At 40.2% G+C, this 20488-nt stretch overlaps 2 protein-coding genes across 3 annotated transcripts in view; one reads left to right on the top strand and one right to left on the bottom strand.

The window, feature by feature from the left end:
- Positions 1-9477: 9477 nt before the first annotated feature.
- On the bottom strand, positions 9478-19751 carry thumpd2 (THUMP domain containing 2). 2 transcript variants are annotated; one of them, XM_061911284.1, is made up of 11 exons: positions 19733-19751; positions 18767-18905; positions 18330-18674; positions 12490-12605; positions 12307-12384; positions 12183-12235; positions 12025-12112; positions 10697-10768; positions 10506-10620; positions 10039-10159; positions 9478-9972 (listed from the first exon to the last, which is right to left on the bottom strand). In XM_061911284.1, the coding sequence occupies exons 2-11, from the start codon at positions 18897-18899 to the stop codon at positions 9627-9629; spliced, it is 1467 nt and encodes a 488-aa protein (XP_061767268.1). In that variant the 5' UTR covers positions 18900-18905; positions 19733-19751; the 3' UTR covers positions 9478-9626. The 2 variants fall into 2 exon arrangements, with proteins under 2 accessions (XP_061767268.1, XP_061767267.1); XM_061911283.1 differs by lacking the exon at positions 19733-19751 and adding an exon at positions 18984-19232.
- LOC133559476 (uncharacterized) overlaps positions 18336-20488 on the top strand; it is a 45091-nt gene continuing 42938 nt past the window's right edge. Inside the window, exon 1 of the mRNA XM_061911285.1 lies at positions 18336-18796. The gene's annotated coding sequence lies outside the window, so the exon portion shown is untranslated. The remainder of the gene's footprint in view (positions 18797-20488) is intronic.

Below are 20488 nucleotides of genomic sequence, written 5' to 3' on the forward strand. Positions count from 1 at the left end.
TTTCGCAAAATAAATCAAGTATTGTGAGTGTATATTACTTTTCTGTATTTGTATCTGAAGCAGCAATAGCTATCCTCCATGAAAACATACTTTGTATGATCGCATTCATTTTGTCTTAAAGTCCGGTTTAGAGAAGTATTTCATTTTGGATACAGTTTATAATCCTCCACATTGGCAGAAAAAATCATTTAGTTCAATTTCATTCCAAGAAATTAAACAGAATTTTTGCATCTGACAAAAAACACCCACAAACGCTGGCTTACTCTAATAAAAATGCCATGGTTGTTTTAAATCCAGTTTAAAAAAAAGAAAAGAAAAAATGCTGGCTTCCGCCGGAGAGACCTGTGTCTGGTAGCTTGAGCGCCCCCACTTTCCCAGTGTGGCGAGTCAGAGTACTGCTGAGGCATTGAACTGCAAGTTGACAATATATCGCCCCCTACTTTGAGGCAGAGGTACATGCTGCCTCATGGCCTGCCTTTTCCACGTGGCAAAAAACATGCGCCCCCTCGCACACACATCCAATACACACTGTGTGTAGCCGTGGAGGCACCGCCTGTGTCTGCCTCACCTCTCGTCTGCTGCATTGTTTTGATCAGGAAACATAGAATTTCCGCGATTTTGACCATGAAAATTATCAAAATATACAGGAACCACACAAAAATCACATAGAAAGCTTAAACTAAAAGAGAAATATTAAAACTTTTTTTATTTTATTACTTTGTTTCTCATGGTTAAGCCACCTGGTGGCAGGTGAGGCACTGCCTCACTTGCCTCCCCTGACAGCACGTCACTGGTGAGAGTCCAGTCCATAGTGGATCCAATATAGTAGCGAGAGTCCCGTCCATAGTGGAGTCAGCAGCGCAGAGTTTTCCCCAACCGATGCACAGGCGAGCGGCCCACCCCCCGGTCCCAACTCTGGACAGCCAGCACTTCATCCATGGATGTCCCCCCCGGTCCCCCTCCACAAGGGAGAGGGGGGGAATAGGAGAAAAGATAAGAAACGGCAGATCAACTGGTCTAAAAAGGGGGTCTATTTAAAGGCCAGAGTATACGAATGAGTTTTAAGATGGAACTTAAATGTAAAAATGACCCTTTCTTAGTGCAAAGTTGGATGTTCTGGTGATGTGTACTTCTTGGTTCAAGTCAAACTCCACCCACACTTTGTAGAGAAAATGCAAAATGTTTTAAATTCATCAACGCCCATCTGTCTCCTGCGTAGGGTTCAATTTTGGTGGCGAGTGGGTGAATAACCGAAGACGAGTTCGTCCAAGTAACACCCCCAGAAAAGTGTCACAATATGATGGAGAACTAGTTATTGTTTATGCCGACTCAGCGTTTCAGCATTAGTGATGTAATCCAGTACTGTGCACTTGCCCAAAGTCTGGATGACAGTGGGTTATTTCTAGACAGCTGATGGATGCATGACGACCAACTTTAGACATTCCGAGGGCGGGATCCAGGGTTGACTCCTAGTGGTGCGTTCAATTGCTCCTTGTACTCTTGAATTGAACCAGGGCCTCACTCATGCTGCAGTGGTGTGACCGCCATTGTTGCACGGGCATCAAAAAAATAAAAATCCCAAGTGATAGGCTTAGGAAGAAGTGAATGGCAGCCTAAGCCCCAAGGTGGCAGAGTCTGGGCAGTTTAACTGGGCTAAGCGGGGCTAAACGCTGGCAGATGGCAACACAACTGATGGAGTCAAGTGTGAGCAGCACAACAAAAAAGACCCGCAAGTGTGAAAACAGAGACAGGGATTATTATTATTATTACTTGTAACATTAGTTGCTAAAAAAAAAAAAGTTGGACAAACAGTTAACAAAAATACAATACAATACAAATATGTTGAAAAAAAAAAAAAGAAAGAAGAAAAATCAGTCAAATAAGTACAAGCAAATATTGATATAAAGTCACAGAAAAGAACACTGTACTTTGAAATGGCCTTTTGGCAAAGAAAAGGCTCATCAATCAACCACGTTTCAATCAGGGCCCCCATCCATCCATCCATTTCCTACCACTTATCCCTTTCGGGGTCGCGGGGAGTGCTGGAGCCTATCTCAGCCGCAGAGTACACTCTGGACAAGTCGGCCCAACAAATCAAATTTTTTTGTGTGCATTCTTTTCACTTCGTGCCATTTCTTCCAAGGTCCTGAATCAATGCACATAAATGTCCTATAGCAGTGGTTCTCCAAAAAACATCCATTTCTCAGCTGCGGTCCGTAGTGGTACTCGGTTGTCATATACGTTTCCACCACCGGGGGCCGTAATGAAAATAGCAAACAAAGAAAAGAAGTCTGTAGCTCAAATCGTCGTAGTAAGCGCAAAAACTATGACTAAAGTGGTGAGGCTGTGTTTCAATTTGCAATTACATTTTAGTTTGGTTTATCTAAAAAGCACACAAATATTATTTATTATTAGTTGAGCCATGTGTAAAATTGTGTAAATCTACGAACCCTGTTTCTATATGAGTTGGGAAATGGTGTTAGATGTAAATATAAACGGAATACAATGATTTGCAAATCATTTTCAACCCATATTCAGTTGAATATGCTACAAAGACAACATATTTGATGTTCAAACTCATAAACTTTATTTTTTTTTTTCAAATATCAATTAACTTAGAATTTCATGGCTGCAACACGTGCCAAAGTAGTTGGGAAAGGGCATGTTAATTTTTTTGGGAAGCTGTTTTTATACCCAATCATGGCACCCACCTGTTCCCAATCAGCCTGCACACCCGTGGGATGTTCCAAATAAGTGTTTGATGAGCATTCCTCAACTTTATCAGTATTTATTGCCCCCTTTCCCAACTTCTTTGTCACTTGTTGCTAGCATCAAATTCTAAAGTGAATGATTATTTGCGAAAAAAAAACAAAAACTCTTTATGAGTTTGAACATCAAATATGTTGTCTTTGTAGCATATTCAGCTGAATATGGGTTTAAAATGTTGTGGTTTGTGCAGCCCTTTGACACACTAGTGATTTAGGGCTATATAAGTAAACATTGATTGATTGATTGATTGATCGAAAATTATTTGCAAATCATTGTATTCCATTTATATTTACATCCAACACAATTTCCCATCCCATATGGAAACGGGGTTTGTATTTTACAGCAGATGTTACAAATCCATGAATTACCATGAATTGATTAACGTGGACCCCGACTTAAACAAGTTGAAAAACTTATTCAGGTGATACCATTTAGTGGTCAATTGTACGGGATATGTACTGTACTGTGCAATCTACTAATAAAAGATTCAATCAATCAATCGATCAATCAAATGCCCTTGTTTTGCAGTCTAATTAAATAGGATTTATTTTTGTAATCAGCCCGACCAAAGCCTTGATACTAATGTTTGTGATTAACACATGCTTCTATAGCAGTGCTTCTTAACCTTGTTGGAGGTACCGAACCCCACCAGTTTCATATGCGCATTCACCCAACCCTTCTTTAGTGAAATATACAATTTAAATGTTTTTTTCAAATTCAAGACAGAGTTACCGTATTTTTCGGACTATAAGTCGAAGTTTTTTTCAAAGTTTGGCCGTGGGTGGGATTTATACTCCAAAAAACGCGGTATATGTTTTTGATAACACTTTAGTATGGGGAACATATTCTAAGTAACAAAGACTTAATTTAGAGTTTTTTGGACACCAGGGGAACATATTCTAAGTAAGGCTGCAACTAACAAGTAATTTGATAATCGATTAATAGGTCGATTATTACTTCGATTAATAATGGGATAAAAAAGACAAACTACATTTCTATCATTTCCAGTATTTTATTGAAAAACAGCATTATTTTGATTATTGGTTCTCAGCTGTTTGTATATGTTGCAGTTTATAAGTAAAGGTTTATTTAAAAAAAAAAATATATATATATATATATATATATCTTGATTGGATTATCCAGAGAATAGTGGTCGATACCGTGGTAGAGCGCAATATGTATGTGTGGGAAAAATCACAAGACTACTCCATCTCTACAGAACTGTTTCATGAGGGGTTCCCTCAATCATCAGGAGATTTTTTAAATCTCCTGATGATTGAGGGAACCCCTCATGAAACAGTTCTGCAGAGATGAAGTAGTCTTCTGATTTTTCCCACACGTACAAATATATATATATATTTTTTTAAATAAATAAAAAAAGTAGCCTCTGCGCATGCGCATAGCATAGATCCAACGAATCGATGACTAAATTATTGGCCAACTACTTTTATAATCGATTTAATCGATTACCGGTAGTTGTTGCAGCCCTAATCCTAAGTAACAAAGACCTAATTTAGAGTTATTTGGTTAGGGTTAGGCTTAGGTTAGAGGGTTATGGCCAAGGTTAGAGAGTTATTATTAATAAGGCCATGCCGAATAAGGCATTAATACATACTTAATAATGACTAGTTAAGAGCCAATATGTTACTAATTTGCACGTTAATAAGCAACTAATTGATGGTGAATATGTTTCCCATGCTAAAGTGTTACCATGTGTTTTTACTGGTGCACAAAATGAACCGTGCATGAACATCACCTTGTTTAAAGAACAAAACCACCACAGTGCATAAACTCACGACAAATTACTTCTGCTGTTGTAGTATCCGTAATACGCCGATAGGGAGAAGTTTTTATTTACACGATGAGTCGGGTGTGTTTTGACCTCCGCCGAACCCCTGAGCCCGACTCACCGAACCCCTAGGGTTCGATCGAACCCAGGTTAAGAACCACTGTTCTATAGCATTTGGCAAATTGTGTGTAGGTTAGCTATATAATCGATTAAAATCAAGATTAAATGGACAAATTCTGTGTTGACATTTGAGGGGGCCCCCCTGCCCCTCTGCACTGGAAAAGTTGGGCCCCCTGGCCTATAGTTGATATCTGGTCAATGCCACACAAACTTCACTTTCAAGTTTAGCTGGAGGAATTCTGGGAACTAGTCACTAAGCACACGCATTAAAATGGTGACTTGCAGAACACTATTGGCGCAGTGTGGCCTTAATATTTGAGTCAGTAATCCGTGCATGTGATTCAGGAATGTGGAGTGCGTGCGGGGGGCGTGGCCTTAATCAGTCTTTTTTAGAAAGTTTGTGTGCACCGTGCTACAATGTTTGCATCAAATGTTGACTTGAGTTTATTTGGAACATGCAAGCATAAAACATGATACATCACAATTTACGGTTTGTCTTTTCAATATGTTGGATAAGGATTAGGATGAAGCAGAGTTTATTTAATCCTACCCCTTTTCTTTTACATAACAGTTGCTAAAACTTTTGTTCACTTCCTGTTCTAAATTTATTCACGATATACTCCATAATTAATCTTGGTAAAAATAAATAAATAAATAATAATTGGTGAAGTACAAACCCCGTTTCCATTTGAGTTGGGAAATTGTGTTAGATGTAAATAAAAACGGAATACAATTATTTGCAAATCCTTTTCAACCCATATTCAATTGAATGCACTACAAAGACAAGATATTTGATATTTGCAAATAAAAATTACCTTAGAAGTAAAGTAGTTGGGAAAGGGCATGTTCACCACTGTGTTACATCACCTTTTCTTTTAACAACACTCAATAAACGTTTGGGAACTGATGAAACTAATTGTTGAAGTTTTGAAAGTGGAATTCTTTCCCATTCTTATTTTATGTAGAGCTTCAGTCGTTCAACAGTCCGGGGTCTCCGCTGTCGTATTTTACGCTTCATAATGCACCACACATTTTCAATGGGAGACAGGTCTGGACTGCAGGTGGGCCAGGAAAGTACCCGCACTCTTTTTTTACGAAGCCACACTGTTGTAACACTTGTCTTCGTGAAATAAGCAGGGGCGTCCATGATAACATTGCTTGGATGACAACATATGTTGCTCCAAAACCTGTATGGACCTTTCAGCATTAATGGTCCCTTCACAGATGTGTAAGTTACTCATGCCTTGGGCACTAATACACCCCCATACCATCACACATGCTGGCTTTTGAACTTTGCGCCTATAATAATCCGAATGGTTATTTTTCTCTTTGTTCTAGAGGACACCACGTCCACAGTTTCCAAATATAAATTTGAAATGTGGACTCATCAGACCACAGAACACCTTTCCACTTAGCATCAGTCCATCCTAGGTGAGCTCGGGCCCAGCCAAGTCGGCGGCGTTTCAGGATATTGTTGATAAATGGGTTTGGCTTTGCATAGTAGAGTTTTAACTTGTACTTACGGATGTAGCAACCAACTGTAGTTACTGACAGTGGTTTTATGAAGTGTTCCTGAGCCCGCGTGGTGATATCCTTTATACACTGATGTCGGTTTTTGATGCAGTACCGCCTGAGGGATCAAGAGTCTGTAATATTATCGCTTACGTGCAGTGATTTCTCCAGATTCTCTGAACTTTTTGATGATTTTACGGACCGTAGATGGTAAAATCCCTAAATTCCTAGCAATAGCTCGTTGAGAAATGTTGTTCTAAAACTGTTCGACGATTTGCTTACAAAGTGGTGACCCTCACCCCATCCTTGTTTGTGAATTACTTAGCATTTCATGGAAGCTGCTTTTATACCCAATCATGGCACCCACCTGTTCCCAATTAGCCTGCACACCTGTGGGATGTTCCAAATAAGTGTTTGATGAGCATACCTCAGCTTTATCAGTATTTATTGCCACCTTTCCCAACTTCTTTGTCACGTGTTTCTGGCATCAAATTCTAAAGTTAATGATTATTTGCAAAAAAAAAAAAAAGTTTGTCGGTTTGAACATCAAATATGTTGTCTTTGTAGCATATTCAACTGAATTTGGGTTGAAAAAGGATTTGCAAATCATTGTATTCCATTTATATTTACATCTAACGCAATTTCCCAACTCATATGGAAACGGGGTTTGTAAGTTATATTTCATATGATGAGATGAGTAAGATTATTTTGAGAATAAATAAATGGATGGGGATGTGGTTATTTTGACGACATTTACCATCAATATGTGGAATTAAATCACAGAATGGATTCACAAACAATCTTTTGATATGATCAGGTTTAAGAAAGTATTTACAAAGTGCAAAGAGGAAGGGTACTGATAAACCTAATTGAACCTAATTAAAAAAATGAGACAATCTCATTTTAATTAATCTGATTGTGTGAATCACATTTTAGTCATGTATTTACTTTTTTATTTATCTGTCGTTACAGATTGAGTACAGAGAAATGTGTGAGTAATTGCTATGAAACGGAAAGGGGTAGGATTTAATAAGCTCTGCTTCTTCCTACTCCTTTTCGGACAAGCTGTGATGTATTATATTGTAACTTTATGCGTGTTCCAAATAAACTAATACCATAACCTTCACCAATTATGTTACATTCAATCCCATATATTGTCATGTCTTTGTGATCATGTTTTGTTTGGTTCTGTTCTGTTAGTTTTTTGGACTCTTAGCAGCCGTTTACGCTCCCTTGTTTTTTCACCATGATGACCATAGTTTCACCTGTTATGTATTCACGACTCACGCACCTGATTTGTTTGGACTAACGCACCTGTCAATAATCAAATCACTATTATTTAAGCCATAGTTGCCAGGTATTCGGCCTGGCGACATCACCCTCGATACCCCTGACATTATCCATGCTCATTTTTTCACGTCACTGTAAGGGTTTTCGTTTTTATGTCCACAGTTTTGTGAGTTTTTTTAGTTCAGGTTTCATGTCCTAAGTTGTTTTTGCCTCCGCCTTGTGCGCGCCTTTTGTTTGGTACTTTTTGAGTGATTAATTACAAACCCCTTTTCCATATGAGTTGGGAAATTGTGTTAGATGTAAATATAAACGGAATACAAAGATTTGCAAATCATTTTCAACCCAAATTCAGTTGAATATGCTACAAAGACAAAATATTTGATGTTCAAACTGACAAACATTTTTTTTTTTGCAAATAATCCCTAACTTTAGAATTTGATGCCAGCAACACGTGACAAAGAAGTTGGGAAAGGTGGCAATAAATACTGGTAAAGTTGAGGAATGCTCATCAAATACTTATTTGGAACATCCCACAGGTGTGTAGGCTAATTGGGAACAGGTGGGTGCCATGATTGGGTATAATAGCAACTTCCATGAAATGCTAAGTAGTCCACAAACAGGGATGGGGCGAGGGTCCCCAATTTGTAAGCAAATTGTCGAACAATTTTAGAACAACATTTTTTTCAAGGAATTTAGGGATTTTACAATCTACGGTCCGTAAAATCATCAAAAGGTTTAGAGAATCTGGAGAAATCACTGCACGTAAGCGATGATATGACCTTTGATCCCTCAGGCGGTACTGCATCAAAAACCGACATCAGTGTGTAAAGGATATCACCACATGGGCTCAGGAACACTTCAGAAAACCACTGTCAGTAACTACAGTTGGTCGCTACACCTGTAAGTGTAAGTTAAAACTCTGCTATGCAAAGCGAAACCCATTTATCAACAACACCAAAGAATGCTGCTGGCTTTGGTGGGCCCGAGCTCATCTAAGATGGACTGATCCAAAGGGGAAAAGTGTTCTGTGGTCTGACGAGTCCACATTTCAAATTATATTTGGAAACTGTGGACGTGGTGTCCTCTGGATCAAAGAGGAAAATAACCATCCGGAATGTTATAGGCACAAATTTCAAAAGCCAGCATCTGTGATGGTGTGGGGGTGTATTAGTGCCCAAAGCATGGGTAACTTACACATCTGTGAAGGCACCATTAATGCTGAATGGTCCATACAAGTTTTGGAACAATATATGTTGTCATCCAAGCAACGTTATCTTGGACGCCCCTGCTTATTTCAGCAAGACAATGCCAAGCCACGTGTTACAACAGCGTGGTTTCGTAGTAAAAGAGTGCAGGTACTTTCCTGGCCCGTCTGCAGTCCAGACCTGTCTCTCATCGAAAATGTGTGGCGCATTATGAAGCGTAAAATACGACAGCGGAGACCCCAGACTGTTGAACGACTAAAGCTCTACATAAAACAAGAATGAGAAAGAATTCCACTTTCAAAGCTTCAACAATTAGTTTCCTCAGTTCCCAAACGTTTATTTAGTGTTATTAAAAGAAAAGGTGATGTAACACAGTGGTGAACATGCCCTTTCCCAACTACTTTGGCGCATGTTGCAGCCATTAAATTCTAAGTTAAAAAAAAGTTTATGATTTTGAACATCAAATACCTTGTCTTTGTAGTACAGTCAATTGAATATGGGTTGAAAATGATTTGCAAATCATTGTATTATGTTTATATTTACATCTAACACAATTTCCCAACTCATATGGAAACGAGGTTTGTAAATCATGTCATTACCTTCACGTCGTGTCCAGTCCAGTCGCTTTTCACCATGGGAAAACAAACCGCACCTTAGTCCAAGTCCTGACATATCTCCCAAACAATTAAGATTGAGGGGGACATTTGCGGCTCATAGCTGAAGTTTTTTTTTTGATACAATTATATATATTGATAAGTAATAATAACACACTTTGACAGCTAAAACACAAAGTTTTTGTCTTTCATTATATTTATTTTCTTCTTTTTAAGCATTTTTACGAACAACAAAATATCAAAATGGCCCCTGGATGCTTTGACTTTTCAGTACGTGGCCCCTTGGTGGAACAATTTGAGCTGCCATGTCAAAAAAAGGTAATTTCTTCATTGTTGTTCGGGGCTAAATTTGATATATTTATGTAAAAGTCCGTCAATGGCACCTAAGCTGAGTCTCAGAGTGATCTGGTGCCTCAGAGAGGAGAGCGAGGCAGGTGGACCGGTCTGCAGCCCGGTTTGAGGTTCTGGTCCCTGTGTTGATGTTGCTGTGGTGTCTGAGGCTTCTTCTTGCTTTGAGGGAACGGCAGGGCGGTCGTCTCTGCCAGGTTGAGGCTGTAATTCCTGGTGAGACGATGATGGTTCTCCAGGGTTTTTGAGTGTCAGCAGTTTTTTCAGGACACATGACAACTGGGGACTCAGGAGGAGCGCCAAGGTTCCACCCACACGGAGGACTCTGGAAGCACAGTGTTGTTTCAGCACACCTTTTCTTCTCAACAAGGTGGTTTTGGGATCAACAGACCTTTCCATCTCTGTGAGGATGAGGGGCAGGCTGGAAGCCATATTGGTTTTTGTGCCAAACTTCCTACCAAATGGGAGATCGCAGACCACCGCGTCTACACTTTCACTCGGCAAAGGAATATCTGAAATACGAGACCCCTTCTTGACACAACCACTATGTCCACATACTTGGACCTAACTGTGTGTGTGTGTATATATATATATATATATATATATATATATATATACATATATATATATATATATATATATATATATATATATATATATATATATATATATATATATATATATATATATATATATATATATATATAACGAAATTACACAAAATATGTACACATATGTGTGTATATATATACATACACACACAATATATATATGTGTATGTATATATATATATATATATATATATATATATATATTGAAATGACACATTTTAGACAACTTTTGGCGTAGATTTCCTACCAGTAGATGAAGCCTTTAACAGATGCATTTGGTCTCCCAGCTTTGCAAACGAGACATTTTCATTGGCCTTACTCAGCTGTCCATCATCAATATCCAAACCCAGGAAATAGGCAAGCTGAAAACCCAATACATGTTATTCTGATGATTATTCCCAGTAATTGTACACAGCAAGTGTATATCTGGGTGCTGACCTTGTGTTCCTGGGCTGCCTCTATTAAGATGGTTCCTACTCCACACATTGGGTCCAGCACAAGGTTACCTGGCTGGGAAACAGGACACAATACATGTCGATTTTAATAAATGTACTATAATTTTAATAACATTGATAAGCGGTCCTTGTAGGAATTCACGCAAATTCAAGCAGTTATGTGCGGCCTGGCAACTTTTTCCAATGCCTTAAAATTCTATTATTAAATTTAAACCAATCAAATTTGTCTCTGACAAAGGCGCACGGTAACTAGCTTTGTTTCTTGTGTAGACGAAACAGAAACAACAGAGTGTGACGATGTATCAACTCTTTATTGCTAAAAAGACACATGTGTCCCCCTCGGACCTACTTCCTGTTCTTGTCTACCACGCTAAGCCTTCTGGGTAAAATAGTATAAAAAATTTACTTTCTAGTTTACAATTAATTAATTTATTTATTTAACCTTTATTAATCCAAGGGAAGGCAATTAGGAACATATTTTTGCATTTGCAATGCTGACCTGGCAAACTTTCATGTTAGAGATGTTGAAGTGTGATGATAATTGCTCATCGTCTCTCATTCACCACTGCAGGTCACATTTAACAGTTCAGAAATGCTCCTAACGAGCAGGGGGTAAGAATGTTTAAAATGAACATGGAACACAGAGCACAGCAAACAGCGCACAATACGAAAGCATTTGGTGGTGCTTTTTTCAGTAATTACAATTAATCATTACTAGCATTAGTTATATTGAATCAAAACACTACAATAATTTGCCAATGAGCTCTGAATATGCGCTTTTACACCCATTAAGTGTCTACTTTTAAGTATGTGCGGTATAAAACATCAATACAATATTTGTTTTCCAATTTTTGGGAAAATAATAATGTGCTTTTTGAGGTTAAGGTTACAAGGAACACTTAAAACATTTGTAACAAATTCATAAAATCACAAATTGTTCAAAAAAAAAAAAGGAATCTGTCGGGAATTCAGGTATATGAGGGCATAACAATCACAAAAAAGCCTAATAATAATAAAACGGCATAACGTTTTTTGTGTAATTAATATAATAATAGCGATAGAGTGCTAGAATGATAATAAAATACAGGTAATTATTTGTATTTTTATAGGAAAATATAATTTTTCAATTTATATTTAAAATATTCTAAATAAATTGATAACAAAATATTTTAAAATATGACAAAAATAAATATTTACTAATATAATATATAATATTGTATTTAATTATGCAGTAATTATATAAAATAAACAAATTATTCAACATGAAAAATTGAAGTCTGAAAAAGACCATAAGTGATAATAATGCCGTACTTGTATCTGCGCCAGTTCAGCTATAGCCCAGGCGATTGTGGACCTCAGTCCTGTGGTTTTGATGTAGCTCCGGTTAGCCAGAGGGAGCCTGAGGAAATTTAGTCCAAACAATACACAGTAAAACACGATGCAGTCGAGGCGTATGTTCAGGGTGATACCTGGTTAGTGGAATCCCAAGCAGACAGAGGTCGTCAGTCAGGTACACGCTAATCTGCAAGAAATCAATCAGCAGCGCTAATATGGAAAGAAATAGAGGAGTGATAAAAAGAACAATGACTGTACCTCCAGCTGAGGGTTCCTCAAGTCAACCTTCCAGCCTAACTGGTGACTCAGACTGACTCCCAAAGCTTTGCTTATCTCCTTTGAAACAATTTTAATTATTCGATGCATGTGCTTGTTCGTGCAACCATTTAATGCATCCAAATCTGCTTTAACTTGATAGGATTAACATTTGTATTAGTGTACCTGCATACTGAGGATGCGTGACAGGGGTCCAGAGCACTTGCAGTTGATCCGAAAGGAGAGCGGGACGGATGAGGATCCCTCTGACAGGCGGGTTTCTTTTGCTACCTTCCCTTTTGCTGAAATAAAAAGCAACAATGACAGAGGGGAGTTTGAATGTTCTTCTCACATGGGTTTGTGTGGGGTTTCCTTCCTCTTCTATATCCCCAAAACAATATTATTAGCCCAATTGCAGACTCTAAAGCAGGGGTGTCAAACACATTTTCATTGCACCAAAGTTTTGGCGGCCCTTGGAGGACGACTTGTAACAGTAAATAAACAGTATCACATATGAATGTAAATCTATAATAGCCTCATATACATTTTTTCATTATTTTACAATCATAAGTCAAGGTGACAAGCAGGTACTTAAGTTTAAGGTGTCATGATTTGATATCAGATATCAATCTAAAATCACCAAAGCAAAAACAAGTATCAGATTATATTGGCTTGCATGTAAAATGCCCCATACAAGCAGTGATTCCTGGCAACCAGTTAAAATCTAAATGTCCTCCAGTAAACACACATGGTTGCCCTTTTCTTCTATTTTAGTCAAGTCATTTATAAAAAGGTTTATTCAGGTGTACTGGAGAGGAGGCAACGCCGGATAGTCGAACCTCGGGTTCAGGAGGAACAGTGTGGTTTTTGTCCTGGTCGTGGAACTGTGGACCAACTCTATACTCTCGGCAGGGTCCTTGAGGGTGCATGGGAGTTTGCCCAACCAGTCTAAATGTGCTTTGGGGACTTGGGGAAGACATTTGACCGTGTTCCCCGGGAAGTCCTATGGGGAGGGCTCAGAGTGTGGGGTAACGGACTGTCTGATCGTGGCGGTCCGCTCCCCGTATGATCAGTGTCAGAGCTTGGTCCGCATTGCCGGCAGTAAATCGGACCCGTTTCCAATGAGGGTTACATCAGATTAGATTAGATTAGATTAGAAAGTACTTTATTCCTTCAGGGGAGTTCCTCCTGGAAAATTAAAATTTTCAGCACAATCCCAATCAAGATCAGACTAACTATACAGGGAGACAGAACAGGATCGCTGACGGGTCTGCCGGCTTCCAGCGCCCCTTACAAAGAAGGTGAGATACAGGTAAACAAGTGGGGGAATAGGAGAGAAAAAATAGAAGATTATCTGTCTAAGCCTGGGCCCTGGAGAGGGGGTCCAGACTGAGGCCAAGAGAAAAAAAAACAACAACAATTGATAGCCATAGTACACATCCCGCTCACATGTGTGTAAGAGGGAAACATCAAACATCAGAGAACACAAAGGACATGAAAGACATTAAAGCAGCGGATACAACCAGCCACTTCTACATACAGCTATTAATAAAAAGTAAAAGAAACATATACACTGTGGTGGCCTCTGCGGTGTTCCACGCCATCGTCCGCTGGGGTGGAGGGAGCATGGCCAGAGACAGGAGCAGACCCAACAAAGCAACCAAGAGAGCCGACTCCACTGTCGGCCGCCAACCAAGTCTCGGCTAGTGTCCAGTCCGCATGGATGAGCGAGGATACGGCTGCCCTTTGTCACCGATTCTGTTCATAACGTTTATGGACAGAATTTCTAGGCGCAGTCATGGCGTTGAGGGGATCCGGTTTGGTGGCTGCCGGATTAGGTCTCTGCTTTTTGCAGATGATGTGGTCCTGATGGCTTCATCTGGCCGGGATCTTCAGCTCTCACTGGATTGGTTCGCAGCAGAGTGTGAAGCGACTGGGATAAAATCAGCACCTCCAAGTCCGAGTTCATGGTTCTCGCCCGGAAAAGGGTGGAGTGCCATCTCCGGGTTGGGGAGGACGTCTTGCCCCAAGTGGAGGAATTCAAGAACCTCGGAGTCTTGTTCACGAGTGAGAAAAGAGTGGATCGTGAGATCGACAGGCGGATCGGTGCGGCGTCTTCAGTGATGCGGACACTATCGAGCCGTTGTGGTGAAAATTGAGCTAAGCCGGAAGGCAAAGCTCTCAATTTACCGGTCGATCTACGTTCCCATCCTCACCTATGGTCATGAGCTTTGGGTTATGACTGAAAGGACAAGATCACGGGAACAAGCGGCCGAAATGAGCGGGGCTCTCCCTTAGAGATAGGGTGAGAAGCTCTGTCATCCGTGAGGAACTCAAAGTAAAGCCGCTGCTCCTCCACATCGAGAGGAGCAAAATAAGGTGGTTTGGGCATCTGGTCAGGATGCCACCCGAACGCCTCCCTAGGGAGGTGTTTCAGGCACGTCCGACCAGTAGGAGATCACGGGAAAGACCCAGGACACGTTGGGAAAACCATGTCTCCCGGCTGGCTTGGGAAGGCCTCGGGATCCCTCAGGAGGAGCTGGACGAAGTGGCTGGGCAGAGGGAAGTCTGGGCTTCCCTGCTTAGGCTGCTGCCCCTGCGACCTAACCACGGATAAGCGGAAGAAGATGGATGGATGGATGGAATTTATAAAAAGTTTTATGTTCTTTTTTTCCCAAAGAAAACCCAAATTTTATGACCAAAACACGAAATATGCAACATTTTCCCTAAAACATCTAAAAAAGTATATATATTTAATGTTTCAATAGTTCATAACATTTATTTAGAATTTTTTTTAAACGGCTTAAAAGAATCTGACTAAAAATCTCAGGGATCCAAAAAGGGTCCCCCCTGTTGCGATCCGCTACTTGGATCACCACATATGGTTTATACTTCCAGTTGTTGTATCACTGTTCTACATTCTTACTTCCTGTTTAGTCAGTCACCATGGTTCCTCATTGATCCCACCTGCTAATCACGGTTTCTGCACACCTGTCACTTTTTGATTACTCACCTATTTAAGCCCGTCCCTTTTCGTTATTCTTTCTGGGACTCTAATTTGCCTTCGAGCAACATTCACGACTGTCTAATACCCGTATGTATTTTCTCGCTAGCTCTTACGCTAAGCCACTCGATATTCCAGCTTTCATGCTGAATGTTTTTTTGTTTACTCTTTTGTGTGCTTTGTGCCAAGTATAGTTTTTGTATTTTCTATTCCTAGCTTTCATGCTAGCGCCCTTGGTTTATTTTTGTCTGTTAGCTCCAGTGTTTTTGTTCATAGTCTGCTTTTGGTAAGGTTAATAAATCATTTAAACTTACCGTTGCTGTGTTCATGCCGACGCATCCACGAAGGGACCAATTTGGCATCACTATGCCAACCAGTCGTAACACCCCCACTCATAAAAGTTAGAAACAATGTTAAGAATATATATATATATATATATATATATATATATATATATAGAAAAACCCCGTTTCCATATGAGTTGGGAAATTGTGTTGGATGAAAATATAAACGGAATACAATTTTTTGCAAATCCTTTTCAACCCATATTCAGTTGAATGCACTACAAAGACAAGATATTTGATGTTCAAACTCATAAACTTGATTATTTTTTGCAAATAATAATCAACTTAGAATTTCATGGCTGCAACATGGGCCAAAGTAGTTGGGAAAAGGCATGTTCACCACGGTGTTATATCACCTTTTCTTTTAACTACACTCAATAAATGTTTGAGAACTGAGGAAACTAATTGTTGAAGCATTGAAAGTGGAATTCTTTCTCATTCTTGTTTTATGTAGAGCTTCAGTCGTTCAACAGTCCATGGTCTCCGCTGTCGTATTTTACGCATCATAATGCGCCACACATTTTCGATGGGAGACAGGTCTTGACTGCAGGCGGGTCAGGAAAGTACCCGCACTCTTTTACTACGAAACCACGCTGTTGTAACACGTGGTTTGGCATTGTCTTGCCGAAATAAGCAGGGGCGTCCATGATAACGTTGCTTAAATGGCAACATATGTTGCTCCAAAACCTGTATGGACCATTCAGCATTAATGGTGCCTTCACAGATGTGTAAGTTACCCATGCCTTGGGCACTAATACATCCCCATACCATCACAGATGCTGGCTTTTAAACTTTGCGCCTATAACAATCCGGATGGTTATTTTCCTCTTTGTTCCGGAGGACACCACCCACGTCCACAGTTTCCAAATATAATTTGAAATGTGGACTCGTCAGACCACAGAACCCTTTTCCACTTTGCATCAGTCCATCTTAGATGAGCTCGGGCCCAGCGAAGCCAGCGGCGTTCCTTGGTGTTGTTGATAAATGGCTTTCGCTTTGCATAGCAGAGTTTTAACTTGCACTTACATATGTAGCGACCAACTGTAGTTACTGACAGTGGTTTTCTGAAGTGTTCCTGAACCCATATGGTGATATCCTTTACACACTGATGTCGGTTTTGATGCAGTACCGCCTAAGGGATCAAAGGTCCGTAATATCATCGCTTACGTGCAGGGATTTCTCCAGATTCTATGAATCTGTTGATGAGTTTACGGACCGTAGATGTTAAAATTCCTAAATTCCTTGCAATAGCTCGTTGAGAAATGTCGTTCTAAAACTGTTCGACAATTTGCTTACAAATTGGTGACCCTCGACCATCCCTGTTTGTGAATTACTTAGCATTTCATGGAAGCTGCTTTTATACCCAATCATGGCACCCACCTGTTCCCAAATAGCCGGCACACCTGTGGGATGCTCCAAATAAGTGTTTGAAGAGCATTCCTCAATGTTATCAGTATTTATTGCCACCTTTTCCAACTTCTTTGTCACGTGTTGCTGGCATCAAATTCTAAAGTAATGATTATTTGCAAAAAAATTTTTTTTATCAGTTTAAACATCAATTATGTTGTCTTTGTAGCATACTCAACTGAATTTGGGTTGAAAATGATTTGCAAATAATTGTATTCCGTTAATATTTACATCTAACACAATTTCCCAACTCATATGGAAACGGGGTTTATATATATCTATATATATATATATATATATATATATATATATATATATATATATATATATATATATATATATATATATATATATATATATTTTGGGAACAGGTGGGTGTCAACGTCTTCAGTAATGCGGACGTTGTATCGATCCGTTGTGGTGAAGAAGGAGCTGAGCCGGAAGGCAAAACTCTCTATTTACCGGTCGATCTACGTTCCCATCCTCACCTATGGTCATGAGCTTTGGGTCATGACCGAAAGGATAAGATCACGGGTACAAACGGCCGAAATGAGGTTCCTCCGCCGGTTGGCGGGGCTCTCCCTTAGAGATAGGGTGAGAAGCTCTGCCATCCGGGAGGAGCTCAAAGTAAAGCCGCTGCTCCTCCACATCGAGAGGAACCAGATGAGGTGGCTCAGGCATCTGGTCAGGATGCCACCCGAACGCCTCCCTAGGGAGGTGTTTAGGGCACGTCCAACCGGTAGGAGGCCACGGGGAAGACCCAGGACACGTTGGGAAGACTATGTCTCCCGGCTGGCCTGGGAACGCCTCGGGATCCCCCGGGAAGAGCTAGGCGAAGTGGCTGGGGAGAGGGAAGTCTGGGCTTCCCTGCTTAGGCTGCTGCCCCCGCGACGCAACCTCGGATAAGCGGAAGATGATGGATGGATGGATATATATATATATATATATATATATATATATATATATATATATATATATATATATATATATGTAATCTTTACTTAAACCCTTAAGTCTCTAGATCAAACTCTCGATCTAACAGTTGATTATAAGTGTGGATTATTTTTGGAGCGATGACAGTTGTAATGGCATCTTTGTGTTATTTGTGTCAATATTGCAACATTTCCTCGTCACACTACACCTCTTTGCTTGTTTATTCCATTTTTTTTTTTTTTTAGTAATAGTATTTTTTAAACAAAGAGCTGCGGGCTGCAAATGCATATTATATAGTATGAAAACCACTGACTGAAAAGTTTATTGTGTGAGCTTACCGTGTTTCCCCACAGTCAAGTCGTCTACTTCCCCGCTTTTCTCATCCTCGGCAGCACGCGGCTCATCTTCCCAGTTCATCTTCCTCTTTTTCTTCTTCATCTGGCTCATCGACCTCCTTGTTCCCGGGGTCTGTTTTCCATTGAGTGCACTGCCAGCCTCCTCCTGATCCTCTTCCTCCCTGTGGTCACTTCTTCTCAAGTCCTCATCAGACTTCTCTTCAGCCTCCCTCAGCTCTCCAGTGTTAACCGCCAGCTCCCCCTGCAGGCGCTTCCACGTCATTGCAGCATCAGTCCACAGTTTGACGTCGTTTATCAGCGTGGACTGCAGCACAGAGGCCGCTCTTGCTGTGTCAACATACGACAAACAAACAGTTTCTCAACATTTATATTTAGATTTATAATTGTTTTAAAGTTAATTTGCGTGTCGGAGCTGCTACCTGGACTGGTGTAAGCGGGCAACTTCACAGGTGAGTCATGCTTCAACAGCAAGAAGAGTCTCTCTGCAGACTTGATATCCCGAATTGTGTTTATATTCGCACAGGAAGAGAACAGCACCTTACCTTGGTACATTTTAACCTACAAAAACACAAACAAGCAGCATGTGAAAAGACAAGTTAGCTGGACAGTGTCTACTCTAAATTATCCAGTTCTCACGTCTTGGCCCGTTAACTTCCTCTTCACCTCGTCGACTAAAAACGGCTCCATTCCGTTACCGGCCGTGCAGAAATATCGAATTAAACTCGGTTCTGTGCTGGTGTCAACCATCGTGTTCGCCGTTAAATCCTATCTTAAACCGCAAACGCGAGTAAAAACGCATTTTTGCTGACTTGAACCGCCATGTTTGTTTACACCGGAAGCGGAAATAGGCTGACAAGCAGCTGCAGTGTATTATCACCACCAACAGGGGGCTCTCGTCGACAACAACATAGACTTATAGGCCTACTGAAAGGAGATTTTTATTTATTTAAACGGGGATAGCAGGTTCATTCTATGTGTCATATTTGATCATTTTGCAATATTGCCATATTTTTGCTGAAAGAATTTAGTAGAGAACATCGACGATAGATTTTGCAACTCGCTAATAAAAAAGCCTTGCCTTTACTGGAAGTCGCAGACAATGACGTCACCGGTGTGAGGGCTCCTCACGTCCTCACATTGTTTATAATGGGAGCCTCCATGCAGCAGCAAGAGCTATATTCGGACCGGGAAAACGACAATTTCCCCATTAATTTGAGCGAGGATTAAGATTTGTGGATGATGATATTGATAGCGAAGGACTAGAAAAAAAAGGCGATTTCATTGGGACGGATTCAGATGTTTTTAGACACATTTACTAAGATAATTCTGGGAAATCCCATATCTTTCTATTGTGTTGCTAGTGTTTTAGTGAGATTAAGTAGTACCTGATAGTCGGAGGGGTGTGTCCACGGGTGTCTTGACGCCAGTCTCAAAGGGAAGTCGACGGCAGCTGCATGGACGACACAAGCTCAGCTGATCTCCGGTAAGAGGCGACTTTTTACCACAATTTTCTCACCGAAACCTGCCGGTTGACAAGTGGTCGGGAACCATGTTCACTTGACCGCTCTGATCGAGAGTAAAGCTTCACCTCCGGGAATTTAAAACAAGGAAACACTGTGTTTGTGTGGCTAAAGGCTAAAGCTTCCCACCTCCATCTTTCTACTTTGACTTCTCCATTATTAATTGAACAAATTTCAAAAGAGTCAGCAACACAGATGTCCAGAATACTGTTTAATTGCGCGATGAAAAGAGATGACTTTTAGCCGCAAATGGTGCTGCGCTAATATGTCCTCTACAGTCCGTGACGTCACGCGTCATCATTCTGCGACGTTTTCAACAAGAAACTCCGCGGGAAATTTAAAATTGCAATTTAGTAAACTAAAAAGGCCGTATTGGCATGTGTTGCAATTTTATTATTTCATCATTGATATATAAACTATCAGACTGCGTGCTCGGTAGTAGTGGGTTTCAGTAGGCCTTTAAAGAATACAATACAATAGAATATATCTTTATTGTCATTGTACATTGTACAACGAAATTGTATGCAAAAACTAATTTAATGCAAATTCCTAACACATAAAAATATAAGAACACAGATAAAGAGATACAAATACATAAAAATACCAAGCATTCAGCTCACA

This window comes from Nerophis ophidion, linkage group LG09 (assembly GCF_033978795.1).
Source record: "Nerophis ophidion isolate RoL-2023_Sa linkage group LG09, RoL_Noph_v1.0, whole genome shotgun sequence".
NCBI lineage: Eukaryota > Metazoa > Chordata > Actinopteri > Syngnathiformes > Syngnathidae > Nerophis > Nerophis ophidion.

Excerpts from the sequence above, each read along its gene's own strand:
- thumpd2 (XM_061911283.1), bottom strand. The coding sequence starts at position 19,094 with ATGGTTGACACCAGCACAGAACCGAGTTTAATTCGATATTTCTGCACG. Across the intron at positions 18,906-18,983 it reads GGAAGTTAACGGGCCAAGAC|GTTAAAATGTACCAAGGTAA; the intron begins GTGAGAACTGGA and ends GTGTTTTTGTAG. Across the intron at positions 10,769-12,024 it reads CTGAACTGGCGCAGATACAA|CCAGGTAACCTTGTGCTGGA; the intron begins GTACGGCATTAT and ends CCTGTTTCCCAG.